The 21,424-nt window shown below is 36.3% G+C and overlaps 1 protein-coding gene across 5 annotated transcripts in view; it reads left to right on the top strand.

Moving 5' to 3' along the window:
- Positions 1-21,424, top strand: part of LOC133528258 (maternal protein pumilio) — a 476,367-nt gene that overhangs the window by 117,976 nt on the left and 336,967 nt on the right. For all 5 annotated transcript variants that reach the window (XM_061865583.1, XM_061865566.1, XM_061865575.1 and 2 more), the window contains 2 exons: positions 6,331-6,517; positions 10,836-10,908. In XM_061865583.1, coding sequence (XP_061721567.1) covers positions 6,331-6,517; positions 10,836-10,908 — 260 coding nt within the window. The remainder of the gene's footprint in view (positions 1-6,330; positions 6,518-10,835; positions 10,909-21,424) is intronic.

Below are 21,424 nucleotides of genomic sequence, written 5' to 3'. Positions count from 1 at the left end.
TTTTCAAGTTATCGATTTCATTTTTAAGAAAAAACGCTAAGGTACAGTTATTTTTATTACGCCAGGAATTTAGTACCTTTAATGTTGAATCTGTTAAGTTCAAATAACTCAGAAAATCATGATTTAAAAATGATTTTTGTTAGGAAGATTTCTTTGAATTGGCGCCTAGCCTTTTTAGGTACACCCGTCATTCTAACTCTCACAAAGGGTCTAGCCGCAATCCTATAGTGAAACTGCCCCTGGCTGAAATGTTTACCTTTCTTAGAAGCGTTAATTGGTCTTATTATAAGATATCATTTTACAATATTTCAAGCCTGGAATCCCCTTGGTTTGGATAAAAAAACAAAAATATGTAAAATCTTTTTTAATTTTTCTAAGCTAAACTAATGGTTAGATTTCTTTGAAATTCGGATTATACATGGCACTAATAGCAATACATTTTCAAAAAAAAAAATCAAGGTTCTAACTTATTTACAAAGGCCTAAAAAATATTTTTTTTTTGTTTTAAATTTTTTTTTATTATTTACAAGAGGGCGACAACCTCAATTTTTAGGTATTTAATGCACAATACAATATTGTATGAAATTTTTTTTTTATAAAAATCTATTTGTGGCAACAAGGTAAAAATGTCTTACTAATGCAGGCCATTCGACTTAACGCGTCTGTAGGTTACACATTGGGCCAACGTACTTGGCTCATTGTGTACTTCCGCCTTTACAACCATTTAGTAGGTATTAACGAGCAGCAGCTAGTCGAGCAGAAAAATTGTTTACACTAAGTATATATTTTTTAATGCAGTATTGCGTATTTCATAATAGGAATGTTTACGTAGTAGTTGTTTACGTACAGCAATGGTAGATTACATACCGAGGCCAATAAAATAAGAAATGTCTCAGAACACATCGGACTCGCCCATGAAGGGTTCCCTACCATTTATGACGTATTAAAAAAAACTATTTACTAGATCTCGTTCAACATTTTACCACTTTGGACACACATTTTACCTCTTTGGAAGTGTCTCTCGCACAAACTATTCAGTTTAGAAAAAAATATTAGAAACCTCAATATCATTTTTGAAGACCTATCCATAGATACCCCGATACACGTATGGGTTTGATGGAAAAAAATATTTTTATTTTATGACGTATGAAAAAAACTATTTACTAGATCTCGTTCAAACCAATTTTCGGTGGAAGTTTGCATGGTAATGTATATCATATATTTTTTTTAGGTTTTTCATTCTGTTATTTTACAAGTTACAGAAGGGGGGCACACATTTTTTCACTTTGGAAGTGTCTCTCGCGCAAACTATTCAGTTTAGAAAAAAATTATATTCGAAACCTAAATATAATTTTTGAAGACCTATCCATAGATACCTCACACGTATGGGTTTGATGAAATTTTTATTTTTTTATTTTATGTCGTATTAAAAAAAAAACTACTTACTAGATCTCGTTCAAATCAATTTTTGGTGGAAGTTTGCATGGCAATGTATATCATATATTTTTTTTTTAAGATTTTTCATTCTGTTATTTTAGAAGGTACGGGGGGGGGGGGGGGGGGGGGGGGGGGGGGGGGGGTGGGGGGGAACACATTTTTCCACTTTGGAAGTGTCTCTCGCGCAAACTATTCATTTTAGAAAAAAATTATATTAGAAACCTCTATATCATTTTTAAAGACCTATCCATGATTTGTTAGATGAGTTTCCCAAACGCAGTTATTCCTTGCAGCTAATTTTCTTTTCGCATTTTTTCCCGAAAGCGATTATCCTAAACACTTTTTTTCTCTGCAGCTTATTTTTACAGTCGCTTTGCTTCTGATTCCGATTTTTTTTGTCTGAATTTTAACCTGCAGTAGAATTTTCCTCTGCAGCTTATTTTTACAGTCGCTTTGCTTCTGTTTCTGATATTTTTTTGTCTGAATTTTAACCTGCAGTTAATTTTTCCTCTGCAGCTTATGTTTACAGTCGCTTTGCTTCTGTTACTGATATTTTTTTGTCTGACTTTTAACCTGTTTTTTGTTTCGTTTTGTGTTTTTTCTGGTTTTTCACCCGTAGCCATATTTCCTAATAGTTTTCTCACTGTTCCGTTTTTTCGTCTTGTCGTGTTATTTTAATGTCCGCGGCCAGCTACCAGAGGGGAGAAGGGGGGGGGGGGGGGGGATATATTATATATAATTTAAAAAAAAAGTCGAATTTGTATTTATGTAAAAATAATCATAATACTTTAAAAAAATTGTGTAGCACCCATATTAATCTTTTAATGTAAGGTACACACGGCTAATTCCGAAAATCGGGATATTCCGAAAATTAGAGGCAATCTAAGATTTACATAAATAAAAAATCGGCCAAGAGCATGTCGGGCCACGCTCAGTGTAGGGTTCCGTAGTTACTCTTCCGTCACAATAAGCTAAACTGGAGCTCAAAGTACAGTAAATTGTTAACCAAGGGATGAAACGGTACCTTTCACGCGAGTTAAACAAATAGGCAAATTTGCATAATCAATACCTAAATTAAAGTAAGTCTTTTTACTATGAAGGGGAAACTTTTTGCGATAACTCAAAAACAGCTAAACTGATCATATCCGCTATAGTTTTCATTTAATGTCTTTCTTAAGCTCTACTTCCATAAATTTTTTCATATTTTTTGGACCTATGGTTCAAAAGTTAGAGGGGGGGGACACATTTTTTTTTTTCTTTCGGAGTGATTATCTCCGAATATATTCACTTTATCAAAAAAATTTTGTTGAAGACCCCTATTAGTTTTGAAAGACCTTTCCAACGATACCCCACACTGTAGGGTTGAAGCAAAAAAAAAATCACCCCCACTTTACGTGTTGGGGAGGTACCCTCAAAAAATTATTTTTTTATATTTTATTGTACAACTTTGTCGTCTTTATTGATTTATATATCCATGCCAAATTTCAGCTTTCTAGCACTAACGACCACGGCCTCGGACAGACAGACAGACAGACAGACAGACAGACAGACAGACAGACGGACATGGCGAAACTATAAGGGTTCCTAGTTGACTACGGAACCGTAAAAACGCGTTTATAAACAAATTCGAGCATGTTAAAAATTGGTTTAGGGAAATATTGCGAGCAACAAATATACTACAGAGTAATAAAACGAATGTAAAAAAACGCGTTTGTAAACAAATTCAAGCATGTAAAAAATTGGTTTTGGAAAATATTGCGAGCAAAAAACTATACTACAGAGTAATAAAACGAAAGTGAAAAAATGCGTTTGTGAACAAATGCGATCATAAAAGTCGCTACCGAGAAATAGTAAGACAGGGAAATTAAAAAAGTGGGAAAATTTGCGACTGTGAATAACGGCGAAAAGAAAATTATCTGCAAGGAATAACTGCGTTTGGGAAACTCATCTAACAAATCCTATCCATAGATACCCCACACGTATGGGTTTGATGAAAAAAGATTTTTTGAGTTACAGTTCTAAGTATGGGGAACTCCCAAAATTTATTGTTTTTTTTTTCTATTTTTGTGTGAAAATCTTAATGCGGTTCATACAATACATCTACTTACCAAGTTTGAACAGTATAGCTCTTATAGTTTCGGAAAAAAGTGGCTGTGACATAATCGGACAGACAGACGGACATGACGAATCTATAAGGGTTCCGTTTTTTGCCATTTGGCTACGGAACCCTAAAAATAAATCAAGGTTCTAACTTATTTGCAAAGGTCTAAAAAAATATTTTTTTTTGTTTAATTTTTTTTTTAATTATTTACAAGAGGGCGACAACTCCAATTTTTAGGTATTTAATGCACAATACAATATTGTATGAAATATATTTTACAGTACATATGGGGCTACTTTATAGCACTAGTGCGAGAAGTAGCATATTACGTTACTGTGTCGAACATTTAAAGGGCCATATGTACTGTAAAACGTTGTACGATACATGTGCGAATAGGTAATTCGCAACTCGTGTCGATTTAAAACACTCCCTTCGGTCGTGTTTTAATTTATCGCCACTCGTTTCCTATTTTTCGCACTTGTATCGTAATGTACTATTTTTCATAAAAATCCATCTGTGGCAACAAGATAAAAATGTCTTACTAATGCAGGCCATTCGTCTTACGACCATTAATCATAAAATATAGATACATTCTCGGCATATGTCTAAGAAGGTATATAGATGCTTCATAAAGTATGATGGCGAAAAGAGGGGCATTTTTACCTTGTTGCCACAAATGGATTTTTATGAAAAAAAATATTTCATACAATATTGTATTGTGCATTAAATACCTAAAAATTGAGGTTGTCGCCCTCTTGTAAATAATTAAAAAAAAATTAAAAAAAATAAAAAATTTTTTTTAGGCCTTTGTAAATAAGTTAGAACCTTGATTTTTTTTTGAAAATGTATTGCTATTAGTGCCATGTATAATCCGAATTTCAAAAAAATCTAACCATTAGTTTAGCTTAGAAAAATTAAAAAGGATTTTATATATTTTTGTTTTTTTATCCAAACCAAGGGGATTCCAGGCTTGAAATATTGTAAAATGATATCTTATAATAAGACCAATTAACTCTTCTAAGAAAGGTATACATTTCAGCCAGGGGCAGTTTCACTATAGGATTGCGGCTAGACCCTTAAACGGAAAGCATAAGATCATTGTATACACCGTGTTTTTATTGCATTGCGTCAACTCCGGGGTTTCGGTAAGTACGTTTAAGGAAACTAAATGGCATAGTTAATTTTCAAAAAAAAAAATTTTTTTTTTACTATTTTTTTTTTAATAAAAAGTAACTAAATATAGCGTTGTTGTAACACGGGCATTACATTTAACTTAACCAAACAATTGAAAACTGTGATATATCAATGTCATTTCTAACATCGATCGTCCGAGATAGTACGTACGTTAGTAGCAAATGTATGAACTCGCACTAAACACTAATATAAGTAAACAGGCCCTAAGGCAAGTGTACACGCTCGTAAGGGCCTTATAATATAAAAATTATGATTGATTATCTCCGAAATGGAGTTAATTAGAATATAGGTGTCTTTGAGAAAGTTACTTAATTTAAGCTCAGGAATGCACCCTCGAAATTAACGCAAATAAAAAAAAAACACGGTGTATATCGTGTTAGATACCTTGAATCATGTCCGGGTACCTTGAATGCACAGTGCCATAAAAACCATAATAAGAATTTGTCTAACCCGAATCATTACAAGTAGACGACCTACATTCAAATTTATTGACACACGTTTTTAGGGTTCCGTAGCCAAATGGTAAAAAATGGAACCCTTATAGATTCGTCATGTCCGTCTGTCTGTCCGTTTATGTCACAGCCACTTTTTTCCGAAACTATAAGAGCTATACTGTTGAAACTTGGTAAATAGATGTATTCTGTGAAACGCATTAAGATTTTCACACAAAAACAGAAAAAAAAAACCAAATAAATTTTTGGGGTTCCCCATACTTAGAACTGATACTCAATTTTTTTTTTCATCAAACCCATACGTGTATCCATCTATGGATAGGTCCTCAAAAATGATATTGAGGTTTCTAATATCATTTTTTTCTAAACTGAGTAGTTTGGACGAGAGACACTTCCAAAGTGGTAAAATGTGTCCCCCCCCCCTGTAACTTCTAAAATAACAATGAAAAATCTAAAAAAAAAAATACATGATATACATTACCATGCAAACTTCCACCGAAAATTGGTTTGAATGAGATCCAGTAAGTAGTTTTTTTAATACGTCATAATTGGTACGGAACCCTTCATGGGCGAGTCCGACTCGCACTTGGCCGCTTTTTTTTGGTAGAGGTAACATCACTATCGCGATGGGAAGCCATATGTTTCAATCTAATTAATTGTAATTATATGTAAAATAAATACTTAAATGTGAAATGTAACACCTCTTTTTGTAAATTTGATGTCGCTGACCTCTTTTTACAACAAAAAACCGAGCAACTAGGCATTTTTTCTGCTGCAGTGATCACTCGCGCGACTAGACTCGGTGTGGTTTTAAATTCGCGTGCAACTAGTTTTATTATCCGCGCTAGATCATTTGTTCTTGTGCTTCGGCAGAGGGGAAACAGTGCAAATGGCGACTCCCTTCCCAGTGTTGCTCGAAGACTATAACGGTACCGGTACCGGCTGGCCGTAGGTTGCAGTTTTTGAACGCGCATCTTAAGAGGGCTTAGAACGTGTACCTACCAACCTATAGATTTAAGTCTTAATTGACGCGAAAATAATATTGCATATAAATTTCATTCATACTTAAATCAAAGTTGTAACCCCCTTATAAAATGTAGTGTGTTGTATTATGTGTTTGTACGATGTTCGTTATATTTGTTTCAGTCGCACTCCAGGTTCCCGGCAACCATCTCCTGCGGAGGAGGAAGGCGGTGGAACAGGCGGGGTTGTTGGTGGCGCCATCCGCAATGGAGACGCCGCCGCATTCCCGCTGCTGCCTCCGCACGCAATGCCAGCTCCGGCTCCCGCACCAGCACAATTACACCATTTACCACATCTGTCCCACCCGCAGGTTTGAACTGAGTACTAATACTGAGTGAGACAAAATAACATTCAAGTGACCTTCACATTCGAATGTCATTTCAACGTGCAGGGCCTAATACAAGTTCGAAGTATTTGGATTCTATTGTCTTTGTCCCTTTCATGTCATTAGCAAAAAGAAAGAGACAAAAAAAGTGAATACGTAATTCAACGATATATTGACGGTTTATAATAGACCCCCGAAAAAAGTCAGACCGCATCGTTCCAAAACACCCTACGACTCTTCATTCGTAATAATTAATTAATAAAATAAAAGTTTTTAAATTTAATAAAAATACCATATTTTACGTATTTTATTATACAATCAAAACAATGTACATATACAAATTTACGCAGTTGTTACGCAGTAAATAATTCTACTTAACGACTTTTAACGATCTCTACTATAGTTGACAAATAGTAGTATCCGCAATTCGGACCGTATCTAACAAAGTTTTTTTTTAACAAAAATAGTTGACGATTGAACTGTCAATTGATGTTCGTTAATTCATTATTTTAGTATCATTTTATTGAAATTTCTTTCGTTTTGTTTTATTGCGGTAATTAAAGTTGATTGTTAGAATACCTTCAGAAAACATGAGTGAAATAGTGATGAAGACGGATTACATTTTTTCAGGTTGTATTTTTTGATGGCTGACTGACGTGAAAAATGTTGTGTACTACACGAGATCAAAGTTATTGACATCTCGTGCGCTTTTGAGTCCCTTACTACGCTCAAGATTCTAAATTAGATTCACTCGCTACGCTCGTGAATCTATTATAGAATCTTTCGCTTGCACGGGACTCAAGATACGCACTCGAAGAAATATCAAACTTTGCTCTCTTGTTGTACAAATAACTATTGGAGAGTTGTTTCATCCGCTACTGTTAATGCTGACTGTACAAGCTTAGCTTATTTTGGGACTAGGTTGAACTGTGCCAACGAGCTGAACTGATGATGAAGCCAGAAGACGGATAGTGGAAGTCTTTGCTGGCTAGTGGCTACTAGTAGACATTAGGGCTCGCGGTCGAATCCGTTTTTCGTTTACACGTTTCGAATACCCATTTCCGAATAACTCGTAAACGTTTTTCTGGCCCGTTCCGCACGTGTTTAATTACACATTAAATACATGTTTCTTAATTGAAACATGTAATTAAGATCCATCTTACCGGATAAATGGGTATTAGAAGAAACGGATCTTATTTACCCGTGGCTCCGGAAACGTCCTTGACGAGTAGCGAAGGAACGGACCGGCGTACTTATGAGCTACGAATTATTAGACAGAAGATTCATTACGAGTTTCTGCCATATTTAACCTTAGGGTCTCCCCAAACTAGTCGACGCCGTTTCGGCAAATCGCGTACGGAAAAAGCTTTATGTCAACGCAATAAGAGCGAATAAGTCGTAAATCGGCTCGGCCCACGCGAAACGACGTCTTTCGACGGGAAAACGGCGTTTTGCCGTAAAGCTGTTCGCATTCGTACGACGCTGTTTGCAGCCTACCGCACACGTTCGCATTCATAAATCTCCTTATACCGCCGTACGGTGCCGGAAAGAGTTGAACGGCTCCGATCACGGCCGAGTACCTACGATAAGGACCGGTCAGAGCTGGCGGAAGCCGATCAGCGTCTTCGACGGCCGAACATAGCTGACGACGGCCGAACAGAGCCGATGACGGCCATAATAATCGTAAAACATTTTTGGATCTCAACCGAGGATATCGTAAATTAAATTCACCTTCACTTAATCTATATTGCCACAAAGAATCAACCCACGGTCGCCTCCGCTTTTGCTGCTGTTCTAGCTCTTCCAACAAGTAGGCTACGATAAAAATGCTGGTAAGCCTTTTTTTCCATGCCCGTCGTCTACGTAAATATCCATCATCACAGGTTATTAAATAATATGTAACAATTACCAAGGAAAATAATCTTACAGGTCTGTTCAATTTCAAACTCAGGTTATTACTAACAACCAGTCTCCAAAAATGAGATTTACGATTGCCGATCACCCGCTGTCCTACATCTGTTCGTCGGACTCAACGGCTGTACGTGTGCTGTCTGACGTCTCGACGGCAGGACGGAGCACGGGAGAGCCGACCGTCGCTTTACGACTGTTGCGATAGCAAGTCGCAGGCGATCGGGCGTCTCTACGGCCGCAAGGAGGATGAGACTGCTAAACGCAGGTGTCCAACCGCGGAGACGGTCGATCGGCTAAATGCGAATAGTGTGGTGTAAAACACTCGGCGAAAGCCGACTCCGCGTCGACTGGTTTGGGGAGACCCTTATTCCCTGGTTCATAGAGTCGAATTTCAATAAACGGTTTATTAGCAAAACCGTTTTCTGAGCCGAGGGCCTACCGCCGAACCACGTTCGACGTGTTGCCTCCCTATCACACTTACGCACGAATTTACAAGTGCAACAGAGAGGCAACACGTAAAAATTTGGTGGTGCGGCTACAAAACAATGGAATACATTTACTTTAATTTTTGCCGCTGCATCTGTTACAATTTTAATATATGCAGACAAGTATACCTTATCACAAGGATATAAAGCCCATAATTGGTTGTGACAGTTCTGATAACTTTAAGGGAACCTATTTGTTTTGGCGATATCAGACAATAGGGTCTCAGAAAAACAACACGTTCTAAGAATCTAGTGATTGGAACGCCACCGGGCGGCAAAGTGTGAAAGTGACCCAAGTGAATATGAATGATTGCCAATTTTGAGATCTATCTTAATGTGTTAAACAATATAATAGAAAGGTAACAAAGGTAGCATGGGTCTTTAAGGTTCTTGCGTGAAATCCTTCGTTTCGAATGCCGCTTGTGTACACACACAAAACACAAAGTACACACTTTTTTGCGTCATTGGCAGATTTGTTGTTTTCGCATAGCAGTGAATTGATAAAAATAACCACTAAGTAATTAATAATTATTTTCTTAACTGTTATTTTTAAAAATATATATGTAGTATATGATTGCATACATATTCTTCACGAAACTTTTACACCATTATATATAAAATGTGTTTCTTTCATTGAAATATAATATGTAATGAATGATATTACCTTAAAAATAATAATACTAAAAATATAAGATTCTAAACTAGGGACGAATAGGTTTAAAATTAAAATTAATAGACATTAAAGAATAGGGACACCTACTTCGATTTATACAAGGTGCCCGTGAGCATTGCGAGAGATTTTAACGGTGCATTCCTGATGGCAACAGAAGCAAAAAATGTTGACTTTTTGTGAAATTATACAAAAAAAAAATGTTTTGTTTTCCCTCTTTTTGAACCTTCCTGTACATAAAACGTATTTTTTTATTGATAAACACATAGCCTAAAATTAACTAAAAAGTTTTAATAATCTGGCCTAATCCAGAAAATTTTATATGACATTTTAGTTTCTAAATATTACCAGGAATGCCTAGTTAAAATGTCTCGCAATGCTCACGGGCACCTTGTATATTGTATAGTTGGCTAAATATGTAATATCTACCCAGTTAGAAACCATGAAAAAAAATTGTACGCCTAACAAGTTCATCTGAAGTCAACATTCAATAGTAGACCTTGTAAGCATTGGCTCAAACTGTTTCGGATCCGTTCGGGCCGGTCTTAAGTACACGTTTAAACGGAGATACGTATCTGAGAAACGTTTCTTGGAAACGGACGAAACGGTTCTTGGAGACGGATCCGGATCCCGGTGGTTCCGTGTAAACCGTGCTCTTAGCACCGCCGGGCTTAAGAACACGGGTATCCGTTTCGGCGTGTAACACAGATACCGGGAGCCCTAGTAGACACCATGAAATTGGACTCATATGATTCATTTTGACTAGCTAGCCGTCCTGAATTCCTGACATTAGGGACCCCGGCATTTATACATGTAACTTAAACTATGATGTCTCTGGGCACTAAAGCATCATTACACGGAATCACGTGTGGTTTGACCTGTGTACCGTAATATTTAATAGTTCCACCCGCCATTCGGACGACAAGGAAAGGTAGGTACAAAGGTAATTTCCAATAAACATTTTCTTGAAATTCCTGAAGTCCTCCCGCCGCCCGGACACAGTTATATATTGAGATCCGGTTTTCCTGGCCCGGCCCTTAATACCGGAATTTCGCAATTAGTATTAACCGGTACAGGTATTACGAAATAAGCAATAATAAGTTATATAAAATTGTTAAAAATGGAAAATATAGTTAAGTAGGCTGACGTCTTGTGAATCAACCTTACTATATTTATCATTTTAGGCGACAGATATATACAATTTCTTTGCTTCAATACCATCTAATTTATGTTGCAGCACCATCCTGGGATGTTGGGAGTAGCACCACTGCAGGGTTTGCCGCATCCACAACATCCTCAAATTCACCCTGGTACGTAACGTTAGTCTGATAATTTCGTTAGGTTCGTGTTTGGGATGCTAAAAAAGTGTACATAGGTGACAGAATCAATAAAAGAGTTAAATGCTTCGTTTGATACCGAGTACAGTCACCTGCAATAATATGTTGTTTTCGAAGGCAGCAAAAATATGTGACACGCTCTTATTGACTCTACAAAAAAAACGTGTCAGATAATTTTACAGCCTTCGTTGTGCATGTGGATTGGCCTGTAGGCCTATTTCAGCAAAGCATAACCGCGTCCCTTATAGATTGGCCTACGTTGGCCCAATATGTGTAAGTACTCGGCGTAAAGATATCGGCCATCGAAACCTTCGTACCTTCGCAAAGACATCATTACACTTGGCAGGAAAAGTAGGTACATCAGTTTGAATTTTTCTTGTCTACCGAATATCTAAGTACATTTGTTGCAAGTAAATTTGAAGCTTTTGTCAACAATCCCAGCCTGGCAACATAGGTTTTTTGACGCCTAGGGGGGATTTTGATCCTTGGACGTTGTTAAGTAGACCTAGAGTAGTTTGCACTATCGATAAACCTCGAAATTTTCGTACTTTTTCTGGTTCTCAATATGACTCCTAAACTAAGCGTCTTTGATCAAAACGGTTTGTATGAAAGTAAACGAAGACTAAAATCAGCTCTGTAGATTCAAAACTTACTTACTGAGATGCGGCCCTGTAAACATAGTCGCTTCCCTTAGGGCCATATAGGGCCCAAAAGGTGCATTTGATGAAACCAGCATCATATTTTAGTATGTTGTTAAGCATGTTATTCTGACTAAAAAACCACCGGGAGACAGTTTCTAACGTGGTTAAATCACCAGTTATGACGTCATCAAAATGGCCGCTGCCGCGTTTAGAATATTGCGTATTGGGACCGTGCGAAGTGCATGGTGGAGGTAAGTAAAGCGATCCCAGCGCATAAGGTGGTAAAAATTAGAACTAACTGCGGATAGCGTCTAACATTTCGTACAAGCTACACTGAAAGAAATGTTTGCATAACTGTAACAAAATTTTGGTTACTGTTTACACAAAAATTGGGACTTGCGAACTATGTGTTCTATGTTACAAAACCGTGTTGGCTATCAGTGTTCAGGTATTTATTATACACTACAAAATAGTTTTGTAAATTTATGCAAAGTTTATTTTCTTATAACCGTAGTTTAGTTATTTAGTAAAGTTACAAAACCAGTTCGGCTATCTATTTTTTTCAGTGTATATGGCTCGAAATAAAACTTAAATTTATGATTACTCTTGAAGTATTCATTTAAATTGTATGGTGTAAAGGACCATTGTAATCTGTATGAAATGCTTAATATAACTAACGTATTTAATTTCATAATTATTAATACTGTATCCGTGTAGCTTTGCAAATGCCACATACTATGTAATCTTTTTGATTGATTGATTGATTGATTTATTGGTAAAATCATTGTTTTACAACTCGGGATTACATTAAATATTTACATAATAAGATTAAATAACTAATAATATTTACAAATTATAACATTTACAACTAAATCTTATATGTATAATTAATCAAGCATTAAGATGACACTATTTTTACGCGTTAGTTATGAACTCCACGAAGAAACTCGTCAACGCTGTAGCATGCCTGTGCGATCAGCAGCGCTTTAAGTTTCTTGGTAAACACAGAATCACTTTCCGCCGACTTTATGGCAGGCGTAACCAAGTTGTAGATCTTGGCCCCAATGACACTGAGTGAATTCCTGAGCTTAGCAAGACGCTTTACGGGGGCAACCAACATTGGCTGTCTGCGGTTGTTTTTCTAGAAGTTGAGAATGGCTATAGTAAGTTATCCTTAAAAGATAGACATTCAACATCGCGGACTTTTTTGTAGACCTATGACTGTGAAAGAGAGACAACTTCACCATACATTGTGTTGTTATAGGTTAAACGGATTAGGTATCGTTTTTGATTAAAGCTCCCAGCCAGCGTGATTTTTTCCGACAACATCGTTATATTTGAACTAATTTACACAAAACCTTAACAAGTTATATAACTAACCTAACCTAAACCTTCCTCAAGAATCACTCTATTGATAGATGAAAGTCGTATGAAAATCTGTTCAGTAGTTTTTAGTTTTGGAGTAGTTTTATAAGATGTAGTGCATTGACGTTTTCCCCTAGACTTGCGGACGCTAGGTTGCGTGATAGTCGTGCACATAACGAATACCACAGAAAGTATGTCACATGTAAGCTTGTGTGGGGTGTAATAAAAAGCAAAATTAAATGCGCTACAAAATTGTTTATACATTTCACCTCGTAAATACCATAGTTTGAGAGAAATTTTAAGTTTTATTTAAATTTTCCCAAAAAGCTTCCGTTTTTTGTTTTTACTAATTTTACTAGTAACTTTACAGTAAAACATTGTATGAAGACAATGCATGCTACATTAATAAGCAATAAAACTCCATTAACATTTAGAAAATCGGTTTATAAACAAGCAAATTACACTATTTTTGTTCCATACCGGATGACTCCACCAAGAGTCAGATGGCTGTTTCAATACAATTTGCAAGGCAAATCTTATACCTTTAAACGAGCAATTCTTGTATATATATATATGTATATATATTTTTGTGATCTCGGAAACGGCTCTAACGTTTCGCTGAAATTTGGTATATGGGGGTTTTTGGGGGTATACAATTGATCTAGATTAGTCTTATGTTTGGGAAAACGCGTATTTTCGAGTTTTCATGCGTTTTTCTTTCGACGCAGAATATGGTCGCTAATTTCGTGTTGCCGGCCACTGTCCGTCTGGCCCAGCGGGTTAAGACGCGGACTGCTAGAAACGAGTGTTACGGGTTCGAATCTCGCCCGGTGACTAACTTTTTTTTTTATATGTTCAAGTTTATATATATATTTTTTGTAATTTTTATTTTTTTAGACAAGTTTAATTTAGTAAAAAAATGTAGTTAAGATTATCACCTATACACCATCATATTACAATAAATAGTTATAACCGCTTTTAGAATAGTAATATTTTTAATCAAAAATATTATTATTAAATCAAAACTAAGAATACTGAGATCGTTTTATTGTAATTTACTTCGGATATAGCTAATTAAAGTTACACACTATATAAACAAAAATGCCAAAAAAAGCAGCGAATTTGCGCTCATTGAAACGTACGTTGTTCACTTGTAACTAGGGTTTGCAATATCCGTCCGATTTTATTATTCGGGTAGTTCGAATAATGAAATTTGTATTAGGTATGCCAATATTCGAATATTGCGGATAATTTCGGATAATTATATATGAAACAAAATATTTCGTCCCAGTAATATAATTGATATTGGCGCTAAAATAAGCGTGAAGTTATCGTATTGCATATGTATGTCACTGGATTACATAGATAAACTTATAATTAGAATTTCGCCCTTCCCAGGTACGCGACTGCTTCTTCTGATAGGATCTTAAAATCATCTACATGGCCTGTGTATCTAGTAAGGGGGCACTCCAGAATGATGTGGTTGATGATCTGGTCTGGGTGCCCGCAGTTACAGGCAGGAGAGGAGCTCCAGCCCCATTTGTACCAGTGGTGCAGCCCCATTTGTACCAGTGGTGGCCGCAGTTGCCAACTCCTGTTCTTAAGAGGCCGTTATCGATTTTAGTCGCAAAAATGTCAAATTGATAGATTTAGCGCATGACATTGTACACTTTTTGTTAACTATTAAAAATAACAAGTACTGGTTTCTATTAGCACGTCTTGTTATCTTTCATTATAATAAATCATTTTTTTTTGAAAACAGACTCGCTTAATTAGTAATGATTTTTTTTCTGATAGACGTTTAGGTAAACGCGCGTAAAGCAGTGATTTTGTCGATTTTATTTGTAAATTTCGTAAAGTTTGGACTGCTAAAAATGGTAATTTTATATTACACATATCCTGTACTTCAACTTTAATAAGTTGAAGTACAGGATATGTCTAAGTTGTGGGCGATAACCTCAAAATCGGGATAAACTAAACAAAGAACAGAAAATAAACTCTGAATTATACTGGAATAATAATATTCCCATAAAACTACTTAAGTTTGCCCCATTAACATCAGTGGAGTGCGAGCGGAGTTTTTCAGCACTTAAGTATATTTTTGATGTAAAAAGAAATAGACTGACTGCAGAAAATTTGGAAAAAATACTGATTATTTTCATTAATAAATCTATACTTTAACAAACTTTTGTATTTATTGACTAGGAATTAAACTGTAAGTTAAGTAAGAAATTAATTAAATGATTACATATTTGATTAATTTTGGAGTCATGTCCACATTAGTGCGAGCAATGACGCAAATTTATCCGATCTCTGGTTATTATAAATTTGAAGTAGTGTAAATGAAAGTTAGACGAAATCAATTTTCTCCAGAAATTACTTCAAAACAAGTGACAATTTCTCTGAAAATTTACTTAATTTCAACGTAATTTTGATACTTAAACAATCTACAACATTTGCTGAAACTGTTCTTATACATCATTTTGTATAATTTACTACCATTATTTTTTGATGAATTTTTAAAAACTATTCCTTTTCGTCACCTATTACCGGGGATGCACGCTTGCGATCTCATTATTAAAAGGCAAGATGAAAAAACGTGCTAATAGAAACCAATACTTGTTATTTAGATATTACGTAACAAAAGTCTCAAACTAAATCTATCAATTTAAAATTTTTGCTCTAAAATCGTTACCGGGCTCTTTAGCGGTTAAGAGAATACCACACCTGGTGCGGTTCCTTAAATCCCACTGGGGATACTCTATGGGGTAGAGCAGAGAAGGGGTTTGCTTGGTCCCTGAGGGCTTCCCATTCTGCGGTCCATGCCTCCTCCAGGGTACGGGTGGTTTCGAGATTTAAGATGTTTTATTCCGAAGCCCTCGAGGTCTTAGTGAATTGGTTGTTCAGGACTACTTTGCGCTTTCACTAGTTGCTAAGAGCGGGGAGCCAGTGGATGGGTGTTGGCTTAAGGCATCCCGTTATTAGACAGAGAGTCTGGTTAAGCTGTGTGTCGATGGCTGAGGTATGAACACTATTTATCCAGACTGGAGCGCAGTACTCGGCCGTCGAGTAAACTAGTGCCAGCGCCGTGGTTCGGAGACACGAGACAGCTTTGGATTATATAATAATATATACCTGTTGAAACAGGCGATGAAAAAGGAAAGGAGGACCGCCATCTTGTGTGTATAATAGTATGACAAAGGTGGTTATTCGCTAACTGCAAAGGCGCGTGGAAATTCTGACTAGGCAACTCGGACTAAAAAAAGCACGTAACTTAACATTATGTAAGTACTTTTTTTTTCATGATAAAAGTGAAGCGTGCGTTAGGTGTGTCCTTGGGCGCGACCTTTGCCATACTATTATACACACAAGATGGCGGTCCTGGGTTTCAAATTTTTAATAATTTATATCCAAGTCATTATTCGATTTTTAAAAATGAGGTGTCCTATGAAAGCTGATAAAATGTAGAATAAAACATGCAATATAACTAAAAGTGTAATTTAATATATTTTTTTTTTATTTACAAAAGACCGAAAACATAACATTTTGTGTCTTTTTCTCACCCAAAAAACACAATGAAGACGGCCACTTAGATAAAAAATATGTCATATGAATCATTTAGATAAATAAGCTATGCGTTACTTCTTGAATTTTGTAAATCAGATAATAAATAAGAAAACTACGATAATTTTACCGCGGGCGCGGCGCATCGCTCGACGCGCTCTCGTTCCCTTCCCTTGCAGGAGCGACTAAGAACGCTGTACTTAGTGTAGATCAAAAACTGCTTAGCAATGAAATTAAGTGAATTTTCGTCACGATTTAGCAATTCAAATTGTCGATTAATCCTAGATAAACAGTTCGTTGTGTTTCAATGCACTTATTATTTAAATTTGTACGTACTTACAACACGTTGATCAAAAGCTTTATCACCAGCTACACACTTGAAGTTAGTAACACGAAATTTCGGATGTTTTTGCATTTTTAACCAACTAAGATTTGAAAAGAGGAGGTGATCAATTCGGTTGTATGTTTTTTTTGTTTATGTTTGTTACTCCATAACTCCGTCATTTCTGAACCGATGTTGAATTTTTTTTTTGTTTGAATTTATATGTATATAGATTGGTCCCGTTGTTGTCAAAACTCAGTTCTGATGATGGTATCCATGAGGAATCGAGGGAACTCTTCAAATGTGAAAGGCATACATATCCTTAGTGATTTTTGTATTTTCTGTAACAAATCAAGCATTTACATTTAAAAAAGTGACATTTGATGAAGTTGAACTGCTGATGATGATCAGAATGGAACTCTTCAACGACGCATAGTACACGTTCGGCGATTTGTCCTCTTCGCTGTGTTTGTTAAGCAAATTAGATTTTCAAGACAAATTTTTGTAAAGTTCGAGTTCTTACGATGGAATCCATGAGGACTCGAGGGAACTCCTCAAATGTTAAAGGCTTATATATAGTGATCTTAGTATTTTCATTAACAAATCAAGTATTTACATTTGTAGAAGTGACATTTGATGAAGTGGAACTGCTGATGATGAACAGAACGGAACTCTTCAATGATGCATTGTTCACGTTTGGCAATTTGTTCTCTTTGCCAAGCAGTTAGGTTTTCAAGGCACATTTTTATATTTCTATGCTATTTAGTTTTTTTAATAATTATTTGGTGCTTTATTTCATGCATGGTTTTAAATAATTTATCTTAAATACGAGGGTTGCTACTTATATATCCGGAAACAAAAAACAAACAAACGTACACGACTGAAAATGGTTTTATTGTTTTTCAAAGTATTCCCCTTGATGATCTATACACTTTTGCATTCGTGTGAACCAATTTTTGAAGCACTTCTGCCACTCCGCCTGAGGTACCTCCATAACGTGTTGTTTGAATGCGTCGACAGCATCTTCAGCGGTCGAAAATCGTTGACCGCGTAATTTAATTTTTTATATTGGGAAATAAATAAAAATCATTGGGTGCCAAGTCAGGGCTGTACGGCGGATGACCCGTTAATTCCACATTTTGACCTTCCAAAAATAGAGTTGTTTCGCGTGACGTATGACAGCTGGCATTGTCATGATGAAGAATGATTCTTTGTCGCTGGTTAGTTTTACGAATTTGTTCAAATACTTCCGGTAAGCAAATGGTCGTGTACCAATCTGAATTAACCGTTTTACGGTTTTCTAGTGGCACTGTAGCTACATGGCCATTAATACCGAAGAAGCAGGCCACCATTTGTTTCAATGTACTTTTTGCACGAGTAACTTTCGTAGGGTTCGGCTCATTTTGAAACACCCATACCGTTGATTGTTGCTTCGTTTCGGGATCGTATGCATAGATCCAGGATTCGTCACCTGTATAGATGTTATAAACGGCCTTTGAGTCACCACGGTTATATTTTTTTAAACATTTTATTGCACCATTCGACGCGAGCATCTTTTTGCTCCATAGTTAAGTTGTGCGGTATCCAACGCGAACAATTTTTTTTTACAGCTAAATGATCATGTAATTTGCTATTAATGCTAGTCATGGAAATACCCAGAGTCGCCTCTATCTCGCGGTACGTAACATGTCGGTCGTTCATTATAAGTTTTCGCACAGCCTCAATATTTTGTGGTACAACGACCGATTTCGGGCGACCTGCTTTAACTTCGTCCGTAAGCATACTACGTCCACGATTGAACTCACTAGACCAGTGATACACAGTAGTTTTAGATGGAGCTTCATCACCAAAAGTTGAAGTTAGTTGAACTATGCACTGTTGTTGCGTTAAACCACGCCGAAAATCATAATAAATCATAGCACGAATATTTTCACGAGTGAGTTCCATTCTTGCAGCGAGATGACATTTAAAACCCGTCGAAAACAAAACACTAGCGTTAATAAGAAAGAAAAAATATACCGGCCAGTACTTAAAAAAGTTCAAATTTTACCATGGAGGTCAAATATACTATTTAAGAAGGTTGTAATCCCGGTTTTCGGATAAATAACAGCCCCCGTACAGTCGAATACCCTATTGCGGGTAGGTATCTTACCAGTCAACTATAGGGTAAATCTGAAATGTGTCAAGGTGGGTGCAGTGGAAAAAAAAAACATGTTACCTCCTTTTCTACTTAATTAGGCGTAGGACGCTGTCTTTTTAATTTCATTGTATGAAATCTCAAATCAACAATAATCGTTCTTTCACAAGACAAAATTATTGTAAGTTTGTAGAAGAATATTACTGCAATGTTTTGCCGCAAAAGTGCAGCACTGGCACCTTTCATAAACCATAGAGTAATTATATATGCACTAATTATTTAAATTTGTACGTACTTACAGCACTTTGATCGAAAGCTGTATCACCAGCTACACACTTGAAGTTAGTAACGCGAAATTTCGGATGTTTTTGAATTTTTGTAAGTTTGTAGGTGAATATTACTGCAATGTTTTGGGATTGGATGAGATTGGGATTTTACTCGACTGCGACTTCACCAGAAAGTAGGGTTATTGAGTACTGATGATTCAGTACACGCTGTAGCTTAGGTTACTGGCCGGATTTTTAAAAATCTTCACAACCTGTTTACACTTATATTATATATATATATATATATATATATATATATATATATATATATATATATATATATATATATATATAAAAACAGTAGAGCTGCCTTGAGAGGACGCAGTATATTAAATCATATTTTTCTTCTAGCACCTTTTTTTCTGAGCGGATTTCAATAAAATAGACATTAGTACCACTATAATTAGTACACGAGTGCTATGCAATACAAAATTACTAAAATGAATGTTTCGCCATACACAATATTCACATAAAACTCATAGGATCTCACTTATCAAAAAAGACGTATACTTCTCATGATGGGATGGCGCCTGATCCTCGTGGTCCCTAAAGCTCGAATTTTAAGGAACGTTAACATGGATCCCAGAGTTTGTATGTGTGAAATTTCATTACTGTCACTATAGTTTTAACCCCATTTAAGATCATTTAAAATCTGTTTTTGCAATCACAATACTCGGTTTATAGTACATTGTGCAACAACCCCCCCAATTTTGTAATTTCTCGACAGGTTAGGCATCGAAGGCACAGACCTATTCGGCATTCAGCCACGATTGAAAATGTTGTAAAAATATTTTAAACGGCTGTTAATTTAATCAAATTAAATAATTTGAAACAAACAAAATATTAAATTACAAACGTCAGTATTTTAAAAGTAAAACTTGTGTTGTATGAATAAGTGACATAATTTAAGAAAAAAAAGCTATAACTCCCTAAAGCAGGGGTGGCCAACTTGATTAGACCCAAGATGTCCTGTTTACTAACGAAACCCTGTGCGATCTACCAATTACATACTTCTTGAAACCTTAAATGAAACCGGCCTACGTATTTATATTTTTTGCCTTGCCACGATCGACTGGACTAACAGTCGCGATCAACGTCGATCGCGATCGACCTGTTGGCCACCCCTGCCCTAAAGGGAGTTATAGCTTTTTTTTTCACAATCCATAGGTAACTCCCGGGGGAACAAAATAGGCCTTTGTCCTTCAGTACACCTGCATGAAATAAGATATTTTTCGAGCAAGTGTGATAAAAAATATTTAGTCTTAAACCTATTTCCTCTTTTCATTTTAGTAATTGTGTATTGCATAGCACTCGTGTACCAATTATGGGTCTTCTGATGTCTGTTTTATTGAAATCCGCTGAATAATTTAGGTGCTAGAAGAAACAATATGATGTAATATTCTGCGTCCTCTCAAGGACGCTCTACTGATTTTTCTTGAATAAAACAAGTGTAAACAGGCTGTGAAGGACAAGAGGAATCTACCGAATACTACCGATATGTAATTTTTTTTTAATCCGGCCAGTATCCTAAGCTGCAGGATGTACTGAATCGTCAGTACTTCAACCCATTCCTCGGGGTCTGCAAATGTCAAATGGTATGGACATGAATAAGGGGCCTTTAATTTACATATTATATACCAAATTTCAGGACAGTCCAAGAAATTTCGAGGTTTTTTATCTATTCCGATTGTGCTACAGGTTTTTTGTGTTTCGCTTTTTAGGGTTACGTACCAAAACGGGACCCTATTACTAAGACTCCGCTGTCCGTCCGTCCGTCTGTCACCAGGCTGTATCCGTGATGTATTTCTGTTGCCGCTATAACAACAAATACTAAAAAGTACGGAACCCTCGGTGTGCGAGTCCGACTCGCACTTGTCCGGTTTTTTTTAAATGTTTGCATTCTCGCCTATAAATAAAGACCCGCAATTTTAAAAGGTCTTTTAAATAAAAACCTTGAAAATATTTTGCAATACACCCAAGTTCCAAGATCGATTGAAATCTACAGGTCTCCTTATATCACAAACGGATTTTTTCGTCTTCCCCCCCCAAATATCGAACCTCGCGTGATTTATGCACAAGCCCTTGGCAAAATATCCGCAGATATGCAACGCGATTACAATACGATCAGAAGTTG

This window comes from Cydia pomonella, chromosome 1 (assembly GCF_033807575.1).
Source record: "Cydia pomonella isolate Wapato2018A chromosome 1, ilCydPomo1, whole genome shotgun sequence".
In the NCBI taxonomy this organism is placed as follows: Eukaryota; Metazoa; Arthropoda; class Insecta; order Lepidoptera; family Tortricidae; genus Cydia; species Cydia pomonella.
Note: the sequence above shows the minus strand (reverse complement) of the source record. Positions and strands in the feature narration are given on the sequence as shown.